Source organism: Pocillopora verrucosa, chromosome 12, assembly GCF_036669915.1.
Source record: "Pocillopora verrucosa isolate sample1 chromosome 12, ASM3666991v2, whole genome shotgun sequence".
NCBI classification, from domain to species: domain Eukaryota; kingdom Metazoa; phylum Cnidaria; class Anthozoa; order Scleractinia; family Pocilloporidae; genus Pocillopora; species Pocillopora verrucosa.
In genome coordinates this window covers 20,337,832-20,361,102 of record NC_089323.1, presented here as the reverse complement: position 1 = coordinate 20,361,102, position 23,271 = coordinate 20,337,832, and the positions used below count along the sequence as shown (strand labels likewise).

At 37.8% G+C, this 23,271-nt stretch overlaps 1 protein-coding gene across 2 annotated transcripts in view; it reads left to right on the top strand.

The window, feature by feature from the left end:
- LOC131783396 (tyrosine-protein kinase transmembrane receptor Ror) overlaps positions 1-18,443 on the top strand; it is a 28,488-nt gene extending 10,045 nt beyond the window's left edge. For both annotated transcript variants that reach the window (XM_059100135.2, XM_059100134.2), the window contains exons 2-13: positions 3,682-3,760; positions 4,254-4,314; positions 10,685-11,085; positions 12,242-12,553; positions 13,004-13,039; positions 13,490-13,520; positions 13,849-14,022; positions 14,352-14,596; positions 14,971-15,015; positions 15,341-15,550; positions 15,816-16,090; positions 16,438-18,443. In XM_059100135.2, coding sequence (XP_058956118.2) covers positions 3,700-3,760; positions 4,254-4,314; positions 10,685-11,085; positions 12,242-12,553; positions 13,004-13,039; positions 13,490-13,520; positions 13,849-14,022; positions 14,352-14,596; positions 14,971-15,015; positions 15,341-15,550; positions 15,816-16,090; positions 16,438-17,307 — 2,721 coding nt within the window. In that variant the 5' untranslated portion in view covers positions 3,682-3,699 and the 3' untranslated portion in view covers positions 17,308-18,443. The remainder of the gene's footprint in view (positions 1-3,681; positions 3,761-4,253; positions 4,315-10,684; positions 11,086-12,241; positions 12,554-13,003; positions 13,040-13,489; positions 13,521-13,848; positions 14,023-14,351; positions 14,597-14,970; positions 15,016-15,340; positions 15,551-15,815; positions 16,091-16,437) is intronic.
- The last annotated feature ends 4,828 nt before the right edge of the window (positions 18,444-23,271 follow it).

Sequence of the window (23,271 nt, the reverse complement as noted above, 5' to 3'; positions counted from 1 at the left end):
TTAAAATCCTGGCCTCTAGAGCAATCAAGGTCGTCTAATCGTTTTAGATGTTAATGTCAGTCCTGAGAAACTCACGCTTGGCGTACTTAAGTTTTGAATGATATTTCAAAGGAAAGAAAATTCTTCTTCAAAAAACTTGTTCGGGACTTGAAAGTTTAACAAGTACATTGCGGACTAATTTACAGCCACTGGTTTTACTTAAAACTAAGATCTAAGAATGTATGCCATGAAATGATTAAGTTAAATCAAATTAACGGCGATAACTCGCGAAGATGGTGTTAATTAGAGCTACTATTTCTGGATTTTAGACCAAATATATCACATGATTATCTTTTGGAAAAATGCATAAAAAAGAAAGATATTGGCCACACATCAATCCACATTACAATTCATTGATGACAAAATTACTGAAAACTTTCGTTCCAAACATTCCATTGTTTTTTTCTGGCAAGATAAGCATTTCTTTTAGCGCGTTTTTCCACTTCTGGTACCACATCTCATGAAAGGGAACTAAAAAGCTAGAAGGGGTGGACTGATGCCTTCATTGGTGGACAATCAAATGCAATTGTTCTTTTACTGAAAAATTCAAATTAACTGTGCTGTTCGTTTTCTGATTGGTTTGTTAGCATTTAATTTTCCTTATGATTCTAATTGATGAAAAACGTCGTCTTTCAGTTTCTCCGCCCAGAATGTTGAATCTGACTCAGGAAAAGTAAGAATAATTTTAAAAAGCCAACCGAGAATTTTCATTTATTTGATTATTCATTCATTTTAGTGTAGCAACAAGCTGAGAGTGAAGTTTAACTGGAAAGCTGCCTACAAAATTTGTAAATATCCACAAAATTTTTACGGCATTCAACTTACGTATTGCTCTGTGATTGTTTCAATTGTTCTTACACCTTTTAGATAAATGTTTCTATGCTAAGTATGGATGGTTGGATAGAAAAATCTAGAAAGCTCTTAAGGATTTCTTGCCGACAAACTTTACGATTCTCAGAAAGGAAACCAAAGTTAGCTGCTATATCTTTGTCATCTTGTGAACCCTTTAACTCCCAAGATCTCATTAGTAATTCTCCTTACTGTCTGCCATACAATTCATGTGATGTTAGCGTGGAGAATTTGGTATTAGATCAACCTTTGATTCCCTAACTGTAATTTTTCTTTATTCTCATCCCTTGTCTGCTTGATATTATTTTGATATTGTGAGGAGAAATTCTGTCTTGGTCACTCATGGGAGTGAAAGTGTTCATCTGCGAGCGGGTCGACGCTCTTATGATATGCCACAAAATTTAACTAAACGCAAACCCTCTACCCTGACTGGGCGATATTTTCTCTAACTGAAAATCCTTTAAATCTCAAGAGCCGATAAAGAAGTTCTCCCTTTCAACTGTCCTTCATTTTCATCCCTAAGAACTTGTATAGAGAATATGGTGTTCTATCAACAACGCACCTTCTACTTGATAAGCTTGTTCTTTCTTATTACTTGTTTGCTGGCTATTGTATTGATATCGCAAGGAGAAGATACATGTTGGTCACTACTGGTAGTTGAGGGCTGAAAGTTAAACGCCCTTCCCATAAGGTACTGATTAAAGATGCAACAGACCATAAAAGGAAACAAACTCTCCCACACAGATTAAATGTGGAACAAATTATACAGACTGGGTAACCGAGGACCGTTCTAGAAGGCTCGTCTTTCGCCATCGTCTCTTATCACTCCATTGGCAAATTAATATCTAAAAATGTGGCTCTTGTGTTCTTGTTCTCGTCTCAAGAAGTGATAAATTGGTAGGAAAACGATTTACAAAAGCACTCTGTGTTGGTCAACAAATTCGTGACGTGTTCATTTTTTATTGAAAATTTTTAATTAACGTGATTAAATGTCCGCACCCAACCTCTAATGAATATTATATTATTTTTGAGCGCTCGGTAGTTTTTAATTAGCTCCCAACTATGTTCTAACCGCCCCTTTGTGTCCTCAAAGGCTCCGAATTCTGCCGGTTTTTAGCTATTATTTTCAGCCTTTGATTTAGCTGTGCTTGTTCGATCGCTCTTGGACCGGAAAAGATAGTTAACTTAGCTAGAGAACCGGGGACGCATGTCCCAGAGCTTTCAGACATCTTTTGCATTTAGAGATTCTCCGACGTGATAGTTCTTGTTGTAGATTATAGCATCTACATTGTGTATTATTGTGTAATATCTGTAGGAGAGGAAAAAGTTGGTAAGCCTCGTGTCATGCGAGCAAATTATGACAGATGGTTAAGTGTTAGATTGTTTGTTTATAAACTTGGTCATTAAGATACGGTACAAGGCCGAAAAACCTCCTTAAGCAATAAAAACTGTAAAGAGCTAAACAATTAAAGTACTTCGCTGCATTTCCTTCCTTTATTTAAATCTCCAACATTGTTCACATTAACATCTGTAGATCGAGTTTCGCTCTCGCATACGTTCAAAAAGGCTCTCAGCTATCTTTGCAGTTCAAAGAAGTTAGCAGGTGTCCAGTTAATCAAGCGGGAAATATTTAAAATAAAAGTTAAAAAAATGTTTTTTTTTAAAGGAGCCCATATTTCAGTTTTAAAAATACCTAACCCCTACGTGCGTAGCCGGGAAAACCACTGAGTTCGGATGAAATTTCAGAAGTGTGAATTCCGCGTAGACAACCCTCTGGGACTCATTTGTTGGCTCGGCATTTGGGACATTTTAATGTTTCCTAAATTGTTTCCCAAGGCCGAAGGCGGACTGTTATTTTTCACAGTGTAATAGGTATGGACTCATGATACAAGCAAGATCATCAAGTTAAGGTTTTCTTCCTTCCTTGAAAATTTCAGTTGTAACCACAAAGATTGTACTATATTAGCCAGTGCCTTTTGCATATGGTGCAAAAGATGATTAATGATTCGTGAAAGAAAACTCCCTGCTGTAAGAGTTTGTTCATACGTGATGGTTTGTCGATCCGTTTTTGAAAACAATAAAAACTATTTAGGGATAGAGGCGCTGACTGATGACCAAAGAGGTGTCATTTTGACTTGCTAATCTCTCAGAAGATATCATTATTGCTGGTTTTTATTCGGGGGCTGCTTACTTAATAGACAGGGTATTTGTTTTGAGAAGCGAATCTAACCAGGATTTCACCTTTAAGAGGAACTTTTCAAGTGAGTTTTACGATTTGTGAGAACAATCTCCGATGTCGAGCGTCTTATCTCCATTATATTCACGTATTAAGATTTTCGCCAAGGCAGCCAGTATGTATGTTTGTATAACGCCCGAGCCTCACTCAACTCCGAATTTAACAAAACTCCCATATAGCACTTGTTTGAGTTTTTATAAACTTTTTATTAAAAATCATAAATTTTTTAGCTTTTAGGCGATGCTTAATAATGCTAGTGTTGAATGAAAGCCGTGGGGTTTGTGGCATAGTCTAAATACCTTTGGTATAATCCATGAAATACGATCTAACTTAATTATTTCTGAACCAATGTAATTAGACGATTTGGGGTAGTTAATTTGAAGTAGAAATTAGAGAGACAAACGATAGGCGCAAAGGGGCAGTCGCTTGTGACGTCACGCCATGCAGCCCAAATGCTCTTTCTATGAGAGACAAGTACACAAGCCGTTGTACTTTGACAATGATGAGATGCGATTGTTTAGCGAGGCCGAAATAACGCGACATCTGCTTTCTCCCAGGTTCAACCAGGAGAATCAATGAAGTTAGCGGTGTTATTGCTGTGTGGAATTTTGGTGATCGGTTGGAATTGTGGCTTTGGTAAGTGAAAATGTACGGTGTTCTCGACTCGCTTGTGGCCTCTAGGGTTTGATATGGTCATGTTGTCTGTTGACTGTGTTTACTTATAACATGAAAGATGGTTTTAAGTGACATAACATGTTCGAAGATCGAAATAACTAAACTTTCGCCGATCTGCATCTCTGAACATATCTAAACGTAATTTGGATCTCGTAGAAGCATTTAAAGACAATCTTAAATCCACAGTAGGCACAAAATATTTGTCTGTTCGCTTTTGTACTTATTTGTCACTGTGCTCCAGAATTATATCAATTTGCTGGATAGCAACTCTGTGGCCAAGTTACTTGCAATTATGTCAAAGCTGTCTGCTTCCAGAACCTTTGATCGTTAGTTAAAGTTGTATTTTGTGCGGCAAATAAGTTTTCCCTTTGTGCTTGCATGTGTTCTTCATGTGTCTGCCATTAGAAACTGAATACGTCCGTGTTTATGCTGATTATTTTCAATTCACTGACAGCTCTAGCGAGGCAGTATGGAAGAAGAGATTCACGATCCAGAAAGCGGGAAAGAAATTCCAGGTGAGTGTATTCAATGAGCAAGTCTGATCGCTGACGAATACGAAATTTCGCAGAACTTCATTTATCAACAACAATTTTTGGCTTCCGTACAGCGGAGGGAATTTAGTGTTGGTAATTTTAAACCAGACAGTATGGCCTACGAATTGACGGTATCTCGTAAGGAGGCGATCATTATTTTCTGGCGATCAAACCAAACTGCGAGTGCGTTTAAAATAGGGATGGTTAAAGTTAATTTTTTGTTTCAACTTCAACATAATCTTCATCGCATCTGCGTTTCGTGATTTCGCCTTCAAGCGCTTTAACGAATTGTGCTGAGCACGGCTCAAGGGGTTGGCTATCTTTCATGATTCACGTTTGTCAGATGGTTTGACACAGAAGTTCTTTGTTCGAGAAATCGCCGCGGTAGAAGGCATTGTTCGTGCTCATTGTTTCGATAACAGGGTTTCTTTCAAACCCAACCACGTTCATTTTCATTCAAACACCATGCAAATGAGGTCAATGATTTCCCTGGGTGCTGTCTCGGCTTTTGGAAAAGGGCTTGTAGTTGACGAGAGATGTCAAGCCATATTGTTTGCTGTTTATCTGTTTCGATACGGCTAAATTTAGAGGACCACCATCAGTCTCTTTTGTGAAAGCGAAATATCGCATCTTTGATCTCTTTTAGGCTCATTACAAACCTTGCAATTAAATCAAGTGTAGATTTAATATCCAACACAATAGTTAATTGTTCTGTTTAGTTAGTTGCCCTTTGAAATTTTTGTCACATACGGCGGGCGACAAAAGCAAATGAAAGTCCTCAACGAGTTAGGTTTACTGAGAGAGCAAAAATGCGATCGATGTATGCTTTCTTTTGGAACTTACAACAGAAATTCGTTAAGTCATTCGTCGGAAAAGAAAGTTAACATAGGTAAAAGTTTTGTTTTTTCGCTGAGGCCCTACCTAGCTTGAGGAAGATTATCCAAGAGTTATCAAAAAGGTCGCTTTCCCATCACGAGTGATATTGGTTTGGTGTCCGCGTTCTTGGAATAAACCGACCATGAAATTTCTCTCTGCCTAGTTAGGTTCATTTCAAGCTTCAACTTAATTGAAGATGGACTTTTCTGTACTGTATGCACTTTTGTCTTTAAGGGGCAATTCACCCGGTTTACAAATTATGTTCAGCATGACAATTTGGTTGTAAAACAACACTTACAATCGAAAGCGAAAACATTGAGGTTTTTCCTTGAAATGTGAATCAGTTAACTCACAAAACTCTGTCGCTGATTTCAGTAAATCCATTGAGGTCTTTTTGAAGTAAAATCACGGTTTTGGAGAAGAAAGGAATTTACCATAAGGTGAAAAACTACTGTGACAGACGACGTAAATATAACTTAAATGATGGTTTAGGAGTGTTAACATAACAATAGTTTGTTTGTATCCTCGTCGAGTGGAACTTTGAAATAGATTTAACTGGCGGCTCACTTTCTTTCATGCAGCATTTTATAAATACGCTTGGTTGTGTCAGATCTTGGGAATTCCTTAAAGTGAAATTCGAAAATTGAACAAAATGTTGGTTCACTAATCAATCAATTGAAGAAAAAAAAAGAAAAGAAAATAATGATCTAGTGGTCAAAGTTTAGGTCCAGAACACGGTTATCGAAATTCTGAAAGGCGAATACGTGTGCGTGTTCTTGTAACTCATTTTCTGTTCAATAAATAACAAAATTTGTTCGGATTTCCCGGTTATGTGATATGTTGCATTATAGATGAACTGTACAAAGCAGAGTAGAGATAAACTTTGTGTCATTTTTTTCGCCCTTGAAAGATACGACGAAAAGGTAAACTTGAATACTTTATAAAACCACCTCAATTTTTTTTGCTCATAGTGTTTATGGTATGCCTTAAAATGAATTCTTTGACGGATTAAATATTCTTATTGACGTTTAAAAACATTAAAAAAGTGTTTAGTTAGTGAGAGAGGGTTACAAACTTCCTCGTTTTTCAAATGTTTATTTAGTTTTTCGTTTATTTGTGGTAATTTTTGTTTGGGAGTTGACACTTTTCTTGCCAAGTAGTTTTTGTAGCGCGGTGTCCCTCAGCAAGGTCTGCTTCATCGAATATTCTGCTGGTGAACTTTAAAACTTTTCTCTGAAGGTTAATTGACTTAGTGATCGCTATCTTGTGTTCAGATCTTAAGATCTCTTTTAGCGGCGTGTATTCGTGTTTTAAGCAATTAGCGTCGAAGCTTAGAGATTAAAGAAAACGGAATGGTACATGTTCGTTTTATTGTTTTCGGTCGGTTGGAATCGTGCAACCCAAGTCGAATTAAATATCTTTTTCCCGACAGAACGAACAATATTCAATAAAACTTAATCAGTTGTGCAAGTGTTATTGAACTCCTGTTACACTGTTTGCGTTGAAGAGCGTTATTTCACTCAGGTGAAAATCAATTTTGGAATTTCAAACATGGGTAGCTCTAGGAAACCGTGCGGGATATAAAAAATCTGCAAAAAAGAATTTCCAAACAAAAGTTTTTCCTCTGATGTTAAAGGATCGCGCCTTGTGTCTGAATGCTTAGTGTTATTTCTATTTTAACTACTTGTTTTCGTAAAAGCGGAAAAAGCTGCTAGAGCTTTTTCTCTTGTAATACCGTCCGCCATGCTGTTATTATCACTTAGTAATGATCAGAAAGCTTAATTTAAATGTACTTGAGCGGTAAGTTCTGTTGTTCTTTCATTAGGATCATGAACCCTGGTTCAAATAAAACATTTTAGTCATTGAAATGAAGAGAATCGAAATCTCCTTAATGTATATTTTCTAAACATCAATCAGTTCTGATGAAAATGGTGGGACCATTTTTATTCGCGGTTGATTTTTTTCTTCAAGAAGACGGGTCAAGGAGTCAAAATGGATCTTATCTTTCATTGGAGGTTCTCGGACGTGTAGGATTTGATAAATTATTATAATTAAGTCGACCACAAAGTCTGTACCGACCAAGTATCCACCCAGAGGCCTCGTGTACGGTATCCTGTCGGATCCCACTAGAACATGATAAGAATACCGCCTCCGAATAAGGTCACGTACATTCTGTTTCTTTTAACAGGAGAATTTCGGTAGAAAGGTTAGTAATTTGATTATCGTTGAAATGCTGTTGTTTGGTTGTAACTGTTACAACAAACTAAATTTGGAAAGGAAAGGGGTTCCTACGGGAGAGCTCATGTTTTCTTAGATTTCAGCTGATAACAACTCACTGTTATTCTACAGTGGGGACTGGACTTCATTTACAGCTAGACAAACTGTCGCAAGATCAATTTAGTTGTCGCAAATTGAGATGAAGATAAGTTTTAGACGGCGGCGAAGATCTTTGAGTTTTTTCTGAGGAGTTAAAATTATTTTTCTCAGCGATAGGAATCACTAACCCTAGTAGTTTTCAAGCGTGTAGTTTCCAAGAACGAAATAAAAATTTCTTAAAAAAACTTTACAAGCACAAAGGTAGTAGGGTCACGTTGTTATCAGAAACGAATTTTTGTTTGTTTTCGAATATAATCATAGATCAGATTGTAGCAATTTTATATGGGAAATCCTTTTACCCTAAAATTCGTGCTGTAGTTGTAAAACTAATATGTTCCCTTTCCGTGAGAGAATTGATGTAGAAAGTTATATTCCGTCAACTGAGAACATGCAGGTAGTCTTGGCTGGAAGCTGGTGAAGTGACTTCTTACTTAAAGTCATTTTAAGTCAGGATTTTAGGCTACAGTTTCGTCTTAAAAAATCTGTAAAACCGCTAGGTTTGTGATTTGACTCACAGAGAGTGGAATGTGTACATTAACGATTCAATCTTCGATTCTTTTAACAAATATTTGAAAGAAAAAACGACAGAGAAATAAAATCATAGTTTCGTTCCAATCTTTGACTGTTATTTGCTCATTATGTAGAGGTTTTCTGGCACTTATCACTATGAACAGAATTTCTTCAACAAAAATTCGAGCTATTCTTTGCCAAAAGGAAAAATCCTGACAATTTGTCTGTTTTTGATTTGTGTAAGTAGTTAACTTGATTAAAATACAAGCGTATCTCAAAGCTTTTCAGGTCATGGATTTTAATTAATGACCTTCAAATGTCAGCTATGAGAAACCTAGTTTCGGGTTATGCTATTAAGGTTCTAATTAAGTCCGTATTATTTCTGCAGCAGTGCACTTTCGTGATAAGGTTACTTTTGCTGGAATTTAATTAAGGAAGGCTTTTGACATTGCTGATCCCAATAACATGCCAAAGGCAAGCCTCGTGTGAACTAAGGTTGTCCCATTTAACCCTAAAAATGACCAGCATCCTATTTCACCTTACAGTGATACTGCTGAATCATTCAGGGAGATTATGAGAATAAAGGAAATGATCGTAAACTTAGAAAGCTTTGATTGTAAAACATATTTTCCTTCAGTACTAAAAGAAAAATATTGGAAAGGGTATGGAGAATATGGATACTGATGCTAAGGTGTAAAGGGTTATGGCGCAATTCACCGGCGTGTTTTCTGGGGCTTAATTGCAAGAGTGCGCAACCACGAATCGGAACTTATCAAATCATTATCAAATCCTTTTGAAGAGGTTAGATAACTCGTTACAATTCTTCAACGTATTTCCTTATTGAAATAAGCGGCGCGTTTATGTTTGAATGAATTGTTTAAAAAGTCCTTTCAATTCTGTTAGTAAACTTTGCTAGGCGAACTCGCGCTTTTGTCGCAAAATGATTTGATCAATGTCGACATTTTCGAAGGAAACAATAAACAGAAATGCAGACTCAACAAATGTCTGACGGACTTAAAATCGGGAGCTTAAGAATTTAGAAAAACAAACTGTTTGCCTATTCTTTTTAAACTTCTTTTTTAAAACCTGCCTTGTTTTTGCGGTTATTCAAATTCATCGCCAAACTTCCTTACCAACTTCCGAATTCACCGCAAACAAGAATTGAATTTCTTGAATAATGTGGATTTTGCCTCAGCAACGGAATATTGAAAGCTTCAATTGGACAGCTCAATATGAGGATTTGCGCTTTGTTTTTCGTTTTGTTTTTGTTTGCTTCTTTCTTAAGTTTGTAAAGATAACTTCATCCGAGCCAACAACCACAGAAATCTCTGTATTCATCACATTAAGTTTGGCAGAGTTCTTCTTAGTAGCCTGCAAAGGCATTATTTTCCTAAACTTTTAAATTATTTTTAAACACACTCTCCCTTGTCGTAAAAATAACCAGTTTGTTTATTTTTCTTTTCATTTTAAATTGCGTTGACTAACGATGACTTTAAAACGATTAACGTTTGATGACCTGCTCTGGAACAATTGAAAAACAACGTTCTATCTCAGTTATCGAAATAAAATCTAACGTGTGTAATTACCTTTTATAATGCGAAAGCCTTGTCTTGTGAAAAAGCGGATTTTCTTACTCAAGTCTGTTTTAAGTTAAAGCTAATCTGTCATATTGTCGGGATAAGCATCCGTTAGTACTTTCGTATGTCAAATAGCCGGGCCACTTTGTTGGAATCTCATGAATCATGGCATTGTGTTTAAGATGACTGAATATCACGTTTCTTTCCGTTGTACACCACACGGAGGGTCGTTATCTCTCTCTGACCACACTTAACCGTTTAGTATACAGCGATTCCTGTCGGAGAGATAAGAACACTTCTCAACTTTCATTTCTAGTGTTTTACGAGTGTTAGGTAGACCACAGTGTTAGAATTGAAGTGAACACTTTTCTTTGTGTTTAGAGAGTTCTGAGACTGTGAATAAAGGCGGAACAGCTTTGTAATATGCTATGTTTTATCTACCAACAAAATAGTTCGCAGTTTTGAATTTGGTGTAAGACAAATCTGTACAGTCGAAGGTTTATTTGTCGCGCCGCAAAGCTTTATCTTGTTAATTGAATTATCTTATTTGACGGAGCGCAGTCTTTCGATTTTCCATCCCATCTCATACTACAGATATTTCTGCTCCCTCCGCCGTTTCCAGAACCGAAAAAATATGTTTTATTCTTGATATTTTGTTAATATTCCTAATGTTGAAACCACAGAAAAAAGTAGAGTAAACAACAACAACAGCAACTACAATAACAATAAAAACAACACCACTAACTGTAGTAAGACTTCATCACGTTACTAAGATAAGTGAAAGAATTGAATAAAATGAACTTTTTGTCAATCTAAGTGCGTGGCTCTGTAGAATTTACAATGTTTGGTTTCGAAGTTTGTTTAAAATAAAGAACCGAGAACTGCCGTGTCAAATATATTGAAACATAGTATATCTTCTTGTTTCATCAAACAATAATTCGTAGTTGACATTTTCTTTTTGGTCACATGTGGTAATATTGTTGGTTTGTAAATTTGCTGTTTCTCGTCCTCAGGCCTGCCGTGTGTGAGCTTTACTCAGGTGGCGACTTTTGTGAGCCGTATCTCAAAGGTCAGAAGATTTACGTTTCAAAGAAGCGTCCCCAATCTCATCAACAGGAAATTATAGAAAACAACTATGGATTGCTGTTTCAATATGTGTCTGAAAGATGTCGAGATTATGTTCTTCCGGCTCTGTGTAATTATGGCTTTCCGCCATGTGATCTGACCCAGTCTGCAGCTAAACCCAGAAAGTTTTGTCAAGATGATTGCCTCGTTTTGAAGAATGACATTTGCAAGAGAGATTTCAAGAACGCCTTAAGATTTCCTCTAGTTTCCAGGCTCTTGCCGGATTGTGACAGTATGCCAGCTAAGGGACAGCCTGAGTACAAGAGTTGTATAAGAGTAGTACCTCAGGGTAAGTAACAGAGCCAAACTACACCTCTACACCGGATCTGTCGTGCGGATCGTTAAACTCTATGGGTTCATCTGCGACCTCACCACGTATTTAATTACTATTTTAAACCCTCCAAGGTAGCTGCTACAATTTAAAGCTCTCTTCACAAGTTTGGAAACCTAGAGCGCTACTCATTTAAGACTTCAATTCCCAAGATCTCAGTAGTAATTCTCCTTACTGTCTGCCATACAGTTCTTGTGATGATAGTTTAGAGAATTTGGTATTGGATCAACTTATAATCCCCTTATTGAAATTTTACTTCATTCTCATCACTTGTCTGCTTGATATTGTATTTACATTGTAAGGAGAAATTCGTCTTGGTCACTCATGGGAGTTTAAGGGTTAAGTGTTCCACCTGAAATTACCGTTCTACTGTTTGAGAATATTTCGTAGACGTTTACGTTACCAAGACTTTACACAGCACGATAAACAGTAGTCACTTGGTGAATGGTTACACGCTCTGTTTTAATCAGTATTCTGGGAAGTTGGAACCAATCTGTAGAGCATGGTGAAGATAAACTGTAGTTTTTAGAATTCCTTCTTGTTAGTTTCCAAGGGTTGCCAGCTCAGAATTTAATGTGAGAGCGACCCTGTACAGACTCAGCAGCTTCATGGTTTTTTTTGGGGGGGGGCGGGCGGGGGGGCAACACTTCTGTCGTATTGTCATTTGAAGGCTTGTTAATTTGTTTTGCTATTCTGAATTGATACTCTTTCTTAACCCTTTACACCCGAACATCAGTATGCATATTCTCCATACTGTTCTCTATACATTTCCTAAGTTGCTAAGAAGGAGAATTTGTTTAACGATAAAGAGCTTCTTTAATTGGTGATCATTTCCTTTATTCTCGTGATCCTGATGTGTGACTCAGGGGTGGTATGGTAGGGATAATTAAGATGCGAGTCACTCTTAAGGGTTAAAGGGTTTACCTCAAAAGATGGTTCCCAGTCCCTTCCCTTTTAGCCTTTGTTCTTGCATTGGAACAGTTACACGTCAGAGTTTCGTAAATTCCTGGTTAATTCGATCTGCTTTTGTGTTTGTAGTAGACAAAAGGATTTACTTAAAAAGGTTTTTTCATCTCAGCCAGATTTAACAACGACATTGCTTACTCTGTTGCAGTTCCTAAGTTCAAAGTGCGCCTGGATCACAACATCACTATGTTCCAAAACAAGCCTGTCATTTTTAAATGCCGTTTGAACAGTAAGAAAATACAGGTAAACATCACGTGGTTCAAAGACGAACAGCCTGTCAATCGGATGTTTCCATCTTACAAGGTGACCAGTTACCGCTGGGGATCAAAGCTTAAGATTCGGCGAGCAAAAATGAAGGATGCTGGGATATTTGAATGTCGGGCCAAAGGCCCCGGAGGAATAGTCACTGCGCGGGCGTGGTTGAAAATTAACGGACATCTCAACACTCCTCCTCTTCCAGGTAAATATATTTTTTTTCCTCGTAGTTATGTTCCTATGAGAGACTGATACTGACCTCATGTACGTTACCAGAAAATGGTCGGTAATTCGATCAAACAAATCTCTTACGTTGTGCGCTGAGAATTGATTGTCTCTGTCAAATCAAATTTAGTTCAAATCCCTTGACCGTGAACTCGTCAGCTTGATGCGACAGAAATTGTAGCGAGTTAGGCAAACACTTATGAGGAAATCACTTGGTTCTTTCCACCCCTCAGAAGGAATTCGAATCAGAACAATTGCTAACTCGACGAACAATAAGCGCTGCTCTTAAAGAATTTTTTAGTTTACTAGAAATGCTACTTTTAAAAGAAATTAAGCTTGTTATCTTAGATACTGAAACATAAAATTCTTGTAGCTATGATAGATACATTAGCGTGGTTGTCAAATTTGTTTTCTCCTCTTACTTTCCCAGTTAAAGAGAATAAGCATTCGACCTCCCAGTATGAAGGTAATAACTATATAACCTGGTATCAGAAGTGCTACAGATAACTGTTTTTGTGGGCCTTTATTTCAAGCCTTGTTTATTCCTTAAGATTTCGCGAAAAATCAAAAGATTAATGTGAATGAGGAAAAAAATATCATAAATGTCTCTATTTTCAAACAAAGAGAGTATTTTCTCATAGAAATAGCGAATGCTAGGCCATGTTTTAAAAAGTATTTCAAAAAGTTTAAGAATAAAAAACGCTTCTACTAAACATGAAATAGTACAAATAATCGCTTGTAATAAGGACATCGCCCACAGTGCAAAGGCAGTTTTTATGCGCATATTCTCTCTCTTTCACTCTCTTTCTCTCTCTCTTTGACGTTTTTTCTTTTTTTTCATGTTTATCTGGAAATCACAGCGTAGTTTAAAGAGTTAATATATTTTTGCTTCTCTTTCTCTTATCTCTAACAACAGAAGGCAATGATCCAGACACAACAACACCCAAGTAAGTGATGCAATAGCAACTGTAGCCAACAAAAACAACAACAGAGAAAAAGTAGTGACTTAAAAATACTGAAATTCGGACAAGAGAAGGAAGTGACAAAACAGTTATGCGGAAAAAGAATAAAGAAAAGAAATATCCATTGTTTTATCCAGTTAGAACTTGGAACCTTTTTTCAATCGTCGTGTGATCTTCCTTAACTATACATCATGTTGTTAAGCAACATCTAAGAAGAAAACCACAGGCTCAATTGTTCATGGCAGACTATTGTTACTTAAAGTCAACGGAAAGTCGTAAAAAGATTGACTCAGTGTTGCTTGTTGTGTTTTAGGTCGCTTCCTCCATTCCAGGGCATGTGTGAGAAATACCGCGGCAAGGCCTGTGCACAGTTTATTGGTAATCAAAGTATCTGGGTTGAATATCCATCAGGTTACCAGCAACGCGTTGAAGATCAGTTGTCAAGAGCTCTGAGACTTATACAAGCAACTAATCAGATGTCTGATAGGTATGCAGAAAAAATTTATTGCAAGAAAAGTCGTCCTGAATAAGAGCCTTTGTTAGAATTTTTTTCTCAAACTATTTTAAGGCCTCCAAAGACGTCTTAACCTTTTACACCCCAATATCAGTATGCATATTCTCCACACCGTTCTCTTTACATTTCCTGAGGTGCTGACAGGAGAATTTTTTTAACAATCAGGAGCTTCTTCAGTTGGTGATCATTGCCTTTATTCTCCTGACCTTACAGTGTGATGTAGGGGTGATATCGTAAAAAGAAATTAGATGCTTGTCATTCTTAAGGATCAAAGAGCCAACATATTATTCTTATTTTAACAGGTGCAGTGAATATGGCATTCCTGCGTTATGTTTTCACGGCTTCCCAACTTGCGATACGTTAACTCAGAACTTCAAACATCGGTTGTGCCGCGAAGACTGCTTTGCTTTGTTTAAGGACATCTGTTTAACGGAACTTCAGTTCGCGATGAGTATTTCTCAGCTCAGAGTTCTGCTTCCAAACTGTTCCGCTCTTCCAAAGCGTGATGACAAAGATTATTCCTATTGCACTTCGCTTAATATTCCAGGTTAGTGCAGCGCGATTCTCCATGTATTGTTTCGGGACTGCTCGGAACCGCAAAAATCTTTCGATTCCTCTCGTTTAACGCTAAACGGTAATCTAAAAGCATTATCGCAAACAGCCGGGCATAAACATCATCAGATGAAAAGCGTGAGCTCCGCTACGTTCTTACAAATGGTTTGGCATCAAGTTGTGTTATTTCCATCCATTAGAAATGTTGAGAGGAAAACTAGCTAAGGACAACATTTGTTTACTTTGGAGGCGCTTTTTGGTTTGAAATATTAACACTAAATGCAAAAGTAATCCCACATTTCGTTCTACTTCTGTCTTCAATTATTGCCTCATAACTTTAACGCGTTTTTTCCTTTTTGTTTCACTCAGGTTTGGCTCATAATTCACCAACCAGTCCTCCTCCCTTTATTCAAGGTTCGTAATACGTTGCATTGACAACCAGTGCACCGCTCAATCTGTGCGTTTTGATTCTCTGAGCGCTGATTCAATCTCTATCTTACCACAACACATCTCTCTCTGTCACGTACTCTTTCTGTAGAAGCGATCACGATCTTATAAGAAAGTTTACAATTGATAACGTTTCTTGATGGTACATGGTTGGTAAAGCTTTTCTCCACAGTCCATCTGCTTTCGCTTTTTATATCATATTTATCCTTAAGGGTGATAAGGATAGAGAACAGTATGGAGAATATGCATACTGATGTTAAGATGTAAAAGGAAGTGACTGTTAATATTTCAGACGATTCTTGCTACAATGGTACTGGTGAAACATACTCAGGCACAAGGAACGTCACGAAGTCCGGGCGCCCCTGCCGCGTGTGGCATCCTTTGGACCCCTCAAGTCATAACTACTGCCGCAACCCTGGAGGACTTGAAGCACAACCATGGTGTCATGTTGGACCGGAAAACGATGTGGAATATTGTGACATCAAAAAGTGCTCTTCGTTGAGTAAGTTATTACCTCCCTTTTTCCCTCACGTTACAGTGTCACTCTGGACAAGTTTTGAGTTGCCAGCAGGCGGTACGAAAGTGAGGTGAAGTTGATTATAACTGAAGGATTGATGTCAGTATCAGAGCAACTGCACACCTTCCCCTCCCTTAACCCAACATTGTCCCTAACTTGTTATCATTTGACTGTTGCTGAGTTAGGACTCAGATAGGTACGAAGTTGCTCGATTTTTGCGCGTCTCTGATTATGATCCTGTTCTATTTAGACGCTGCTGTGGAGACAACCCCTAAACATGGCCATAGAGGGGCTGGCTCGGTCGCTCGCACCAATTACGTCATTTCCGCCATTATGGCCGTTTTGATTGTGGCATTCCTTACAATCATTGTGTACCTAAAAATACAGCAGCGTAAGACTGCACTTGCAGATAGCGACCATGCCTCCTCCGGCTCCATCTCTAAGAGTACCCAGAGTACATTGCAGCAGCAGAATTTTGATCTGAAGCAAAGCATCAGTGAGATCAAGTCATGTGTCTTCCATAAGGTTAGTCAACAATTTCCACGTTTTGAAAGTTCTCCGCGTTTCTGATCATATTTCGTGTTGTTTTCGCGTTTTTCGTATTCTTTGTGCTCTTTGTCATTTGTAGAGATCCCAATCATTCTAAGATCTGTTTAGAATTTTTCCTCACCTGTTTCACTAAGAGTGTTTCGAAATTTTTAGGGGAGGTTTTATGCTCATACTTTTTGGGGGCTGAGGGGTTGAAACTTGTGCAAACCCAAACAAATACCTTTCATATGTAGAATGACAACAACTTTTTCGCTAAATGTGGTATCAATGTTTGAAATTTTCGTTCTAAATAATGGGAACCATTTTTTGATTTTCTATTTTAGCAAGATCAAAAGTTACACAATGGCAAGGTGAATTTTCTTGAGGGTCTGGGTGAGGGTATGTTTGTCAAGGTGTGCAGGGGATTGCTGATAACAGATGACACGGACGACACCGGTGTAGAAATTGCCATCAAGCGGCTCAAAGCCGACGTACCAGAAGCTGCCATAGAGAACTTTAAGAAGGACACGAACATCCTGGCCAATCTTCAGGACATAAACATTCTCTGTATGTTTGGATTATCTAAAGACGAAGATCCACACTTCATGATGTTCGAGTATTTTGGTGACATAGATCTGTATCGATTCTTAGTGGACAACGCATCCAAGTTATCGGGGTTGATACCATCTGGTATCTCTGAGTACGATCTGTTACTGGACTTTTCGTTGCAAATCGCGTCTGGTATGGACTTCCTCGTCGAGAATCATTTCGTTCACCGAGATCTTGCTGCCAGGAACTGTTACGTCACCGCAGACAACATAATAAAAATCTCAAACCTTGGAATCGGCAGCCACAAGTACCCCTCGGATTACTCTTGGGTGCACAGTAGCGCTTTACTTCCGGTACGGTGGATGGCACCGGAAGCGCTCAACACGTTGAAGTTTAATCATATGACGGACGTTTGGTCTTACGGGGTTTTATTGTGGGAAGTATATACCTTCGGATGCCAGCCGTTCACCGGTTTTACTAATCAAGAGGCTATTGAGCGAATACGGAATCTGGAATTACTCTCTTGCCCAGACCACTGCCCTGCCCGAATGTTCGGGCTGATGCGGGAGTGTTGGGACGAAAACCCATCAGATAGATCCCCCTTTTCCGAGATTTGTTCCCGTCTCCGAGAGTGGGCCGGTGATTCGATTGCAGAAAGCCGTTAGTCCCAGGAACGCGCATTATTTCCCATATTACAGCGAAGACAGGTTGGTCAAAAACTAGCCATCTGCCGTCCAACAAATCGCTGGTAGAATGTCGGCATGGAGACCCTGGAGTACTGGCTCAAAAAAAAAGGGTGAAGTTATGTGATGATTTCCTTTTTCTGCAGTGAGTAAGTTGAATCACTGACTACAAAAGACGCAAATGTACCCAACAGTTACTTTAACTGATGAAAGTAGAGCAATTTGCTTTTTAGCGTAATTATATATCCTTCAGTAAGGAGAGAATTATTGAGTTCAAACGTTTAGTTTACATGGAATTCATTTAGGATCAATGAAAATATTATAAGTCTTATTTGCAGTTACCGTTATTTCGGTTGTCACGCAATCCTCACTTTCCTAGACGGATTGCGTGACAACCCAACAGCCATCCCAAGTTTGTGAATAACTTCATCTCAGGGGAAAAAGCCTTATTCGCGCTTATTTTCCAAGGTATATTATTTATGCTATTATAAACTTATGTCCACCCTTGGCTGAGGGGGCATTTTATTTTAACTTAAGAGTACCGAAGTAGACAAAATTCACCTTATTTGGAAACGTTTTGAGCTGGAGACAGAGTGTACATAATTAAGAGGAACATAACCGTTATGACATTAGATGTGTAGTGTGTGAGTTCTGATCTTTTATACGTCAAATGAGTAACATGAATCTCTCGAGACATCTTTTTCCACAAAAGAGTTCACTGCAACAATGAATGAATTTTCAAAAATCGCTGTCGTTGTTGTTTTCTCCTTTTTTTTTTAATCAGTTTTATCTGTTACTACGGACAATGAAAAACTACATTTCTTACACTACGCGTCAATAGCTGAAAAATGACAAGCAGAACCAAGGTGTTACGAAAATGTTTTTTTTTCTATGACTAATGGTATTATTAATACCGACCTAACGGATGATAATATAATTCGATTTATGACTCATTTGGCCTATAAATTATTTGATTTTGTAGCTTGATCGCTTATAAGCTCTGTGATTATAAAACATGTTAAAATCTTAGATCAACGAATCAGGATAAATGTATAGCGAATCCGTGATTTATGAACACGAATGTAAGATCAATTAAGTACTTTAAAAGGTTACCGACATTTTTGAAGTATTACTATTACTGTATCATATTTTGTTGTATTTAATTCCAAGAAAAGTTTACTTTTTCAGAATTTTCAGTAACTGGTGGCTGTTAGGCGTTTCTTGTTTTACGCGTTCAGAATTTTCATCCGTTTCTTGCTGATAGTCTAGCGTGTGGAAATGAAATATAAGAGCGCATTTCTAAAAGCAAAATTAATTTTAGCCCCTAAATATGCTAGTTCATCCTGAGCATTTTTCCAATGATCGCCATGAGACAATTGGTGTGATCATATATGAACAGAACAGTTATGATGGCTGTACGGGTGGTGTAATGGTTCTCTCGTGACTTGGACGAGTGGCTCTTTGGCTGGTACAGAGAGTCACGCCACGAAAAGAGAAACCAGCTGAGTAAAAATTTTGACGAAGAATGAAACAACTGTCGACGTTCTTGCTAATTCTTCAACCCTTTATACCTTGACATCAGTCTCCATATTCTCTATATATCAGTATCGATATTCTCCATACAATTCTTTTTGTACTAGTGAGGAGAATTAGTATTACAAATCTTCTCAGGTTGATGATCATTTCCTTTATTCTCAATCATCTCAATGAATGATTCAGCCTTTCTACAGTAAGGGGAAATAAGATGCTGGTCTCAGGGTTTATAGAGTTCATGAAACCTCTACATTTGTAGAACTGTGCGCATGCCGAGCAGGATGTATATCTGTTTTCATACATATTATAAATAAAGCAATTAAAACACAGGCAGTTTTTTCAAAACTTGGAATGAGGAAAATTGAGACACGAGTTAGATCTGCGCTTGCTCGTACACATTCGTGCCTAAAAGTAGAGAGGTGAAAATCTCAAAGGAAGCAACCAGAAGTAATTGCAATCACCAATTCAAGTTTCCACAGATGGGTTAATTAGCGCCTTCCACTGTACCCTCCTCCGGCCTCCTGGATCTGTAAATCACCCTTTCCTCCCTGACACTTTTCACAGCCTGTGTGCATGTACTAGCGCACCGTACCCCTACCCCCCCTTTTTATCCCTTTTTATTTACTTCTGGCATGCTCTCGCGTGCGGACCAGTTCGAAGATCTTAAAGTCGCTCGAAACTGTTTCCGCAAGAAGTTCTCCTGGCCCAGCAGTAATAAACCTTACAGTCCAACGTCTTGACACTTTAAATCCTAGGATCTCGGCATTAATGATTCTCCTTAATGACTTCCATACAATTCTTACTATGTTAGTTCCGAGAATTTGGTATGGGATCAGCTAATAATCCCGTAATTAATATTTTTCTTAGTTCTCATTACTTGTCTGCTTGATATTGTACTGATGTTGAAAGGAAAAATTCTGTCATGGTCACTCATGGTATTGTAAGGCTTAACAACGTATCAGTGCGAAGTGATGTACTGTACCGTGGCTATGGTTCTTAAGAGTACTCAATTAAAACTGATCAGCGAATTCCATATTCTGATCTTTTGCGGAAGTCGTTGTTGCGGCTCATAAATAGCGAGCACGCAAATCCTAGCCTATTCACCAATGCTTGTGATTTATTACCAGCACAAGATGAGGAAGAGTGACAGTACATTACTCCGGCCGAGTAAGTATTTGACTCATTGGTAAAAAATTACAGTTTCAGAAAAAATCCTTTATTTTAATTTCAACACATTGTTTCAACCGAAACTGTACCAACCTCTCTAGCGAGCAGACAATGGTGGGATCGTGATAAATTGAGTTAGAGACTCCGCTGCGATTTCCATGACAAACAAGGATAATCGATCCGTCACCTTTTTCCAGGTCGTCACTCAAAGCATGGTTGTTAATCACGAAATTCCAGGAGTCCCAACCCCCCTCCCCCCCGCCTCTCCCATCAGAGGTCCCACTAGACCGGTGGTTCTTTTTTTACTACTTATCAGAAACCAGGAGCCCATTAAGTAATAGGCTCCTATCAGAAACCCAACCAGAAATATTCAAAATTTACTAATCTTGAATTTTTTCTTTGCATGTTCAGACTTTGGTGTAAAAAACGGAAAGAAAAAAAAAGGTAAAAATTTTGTGTTTTCTGTATCAAAGTTTGGACCCCACCACCCACGCCCTTATCAAAAATTTTCCAGACCTGCCAAGGATGTTTTGACGTTTCGAGGCCAAGCCTTTGAAAACACCTCATCCTTTTATCTGATTTAAAAGCCTCGCTAAATATTCTTACCCTGATTTTAGTAAAGACGAAAATTGAAAAAAAAAAAACTACAAAAGCAGCAAACTGAACAAAACCAAACAATTTGCCTGGAGGTGTTCTTTTGAGAAGATCGAGAAGGCGTGGAAGACAAGTGAATGTTATGTAGCAACACAACCTTAATGCAATTTTAATGGAAAATTTACATTTTTTTAATAATGAAAAGTATCGGTCCATTTAATTTGGGAAAAAAACAAGTTACATCCATATGTCACTGTCAAACTGATAATTATCTACCATTATGCGTGTTTTTAATTTTAGTCCTCAGAGTTATGCAGAAGTCACTCGATATAAGGAAGTATTAATTTCTCGGCCTACTCTGTGGATATTCTGGACTAAGATGCCAAACATAGCTTGCAGGCCCTTTCGATCATGCTAATTTCTAATCTGAAGAAAACTTGAGACCCTGATCGCAAGTTTGCGTCGCCAAAAGTCTCAACAACTTTGCCGTGTTCTACGCAATAATAAAAGGTTATTACTGTAAAGATTGCTTTCACATTCATTGCAATGATAATAGTTACAAACGTAACACTCTTTTTTCGAAACTACGGAAATAAATGTATTTGTTCCATTTACAGTTATCAAAATGTGGTTTACATCCATGCAACTTCGCCAAAAAGTGAATATCAAGGAAGAAAAATGCCCATCTGCTCTCAGGTTTTCTCAGAACATGGCAAACGAGATATCTATTTCTTTTCCTTCCTCTACTTTTTTACACACCATTTTAGACTTTCAATACAGCCCTTTCATGTTGGAAAAGTAGCTGTTAATCGTACTTTTGCTGTAAAACTTATCCCACACGAGTTTTATGCTCTTGATCAGTGAAATTTTAACCCTAAAAAAAAGATTTTTTTTTTGAAGCCACTCAAAGGTATCCTCTCCATCAGTAAACATGATGCACGTTCCATTCATTCATCATTGTCAAATTTACGGCATGCTTTATAAGTCATCATGACCAAAATATCATGGGTAGATAAATGCCATAAAGAACAGGCACCAGGTAAATATTTGAAAAAGTCAGGAAAGTGGTATCGTTGGTCAATGACAAACATGGTATCCAAGAATCAAAGCTTCTGAGCTGTTATGCCCGGGGAAATAACAATTTGTCACGTCAAAAAATAAGAACGAATTCTAAACGAGTAAATTATTTCATGCAAAGCGTTTAAAAAACCCAAGAGTTGCGATTCAATTTTTTCAGTATTCGGTTTATGAAAACTAGGAACACTTGTGCTCAAGCATAATTTTGATTTTGAACAGAAAATTAAGGAAAAAAACCGTCTGATTTCAGGCTGATACTCCATTATCTAGTGAGGAGTGTCTAGATATTTGTTGGGAAAGTTAATCCTTTAACTCCCAGAATTGACTAACATGTAACCTCTCCTTATAATTTCCACACTATTTCCTGCAAACGGTTTATGAGAATACTCAAAATTATCAGGTAGAAGTTGTTATCTTGATCTTTTACCAAATTCTCGCAACTAATTTTCAAGCAATTGTGTGGTAGAAAGAGAGGAGAATTAACAATCAGATCTTGGGAGTTAAGGGGTTAACTTAAATTAATTAACATGCGGTCAGAAAATATCTGCTGGGTCATCCGGTCATTCAGTTTAAAACATATTGATTTCCTGACCAAGATCCCACCAAATTAAATAAATCTGGTAAATGTTAGGACTTAAACCTAATTAGATTAAAGAGAAACGAACATTTTTTTCCTCATTTGCCCCAGCCGGATTTGACCTTAAGGCCCAGTAAATAAGTAACTTCCCTAACACCGAAGCATTTGGTTCCAAAATTTCAGAATATTGTGTTGAGATCTGAAAAAGCATCACTCGCAGACTCACCGGCGCCTAATGTAAATTGGAAATCAAATGTAAAGGACAAAGAGATGTGACAGGCTTTTAAAACGCCAGGCGAATGAACGATCGGAAACTTAAAAGCGCCCAAAAGCCTGAGGGCACACTTTTTATCTTGTCTCTTGTAGTACACAATAATGAGCCTTTTAGTATACGTTTTATGTCTGCAAAAATGTTATGCCAAAGTGCATCTATAGACAAAGCAAAATGCACTTTACGCCAACTTGGAGACTTTGAAAAGATAAACATAAGCTGATTATCAACGAATCGTATTCAGTTACTCCGCCAAGGGGCGTTTCAACTCCACTTCTATTCGCCGCAAAGGAATATTTTAAACGCTAATTAAAAAATTTTCCGTCAAAGTTTGCTTTTTCCAAGTTGCCCGTCTTGTTTTTCAATAACACTGTGTGAGCTTTATGTCACTCAAAATCCTAATTTTCGCTTTTTGTAAGTTCCGTCACCGTCAAAACTATTCATATAACCTTTCAAACAGACCAGTTTTCATGCAGTCTCACACGTATAAATTTAATATTTCAAGGGACAAAGCTGGAACATTTGATACTTGTCAGAGAATTTACCGACAATTTATGAGTGTTTTATCGTCAGCTCTGGCAGCGTTGACAGTTTCAGCTAGTTACTATGCCAACCTATCAGATGTCTAGCGGCTAAGGTGACCGCCTTTATGCTCGTTGTTGACTCAGGAGATAAAGTTAAGGAAGTTAGGCAAAACAAAATGGGCTGGCAGTGCTAATGGACTAAA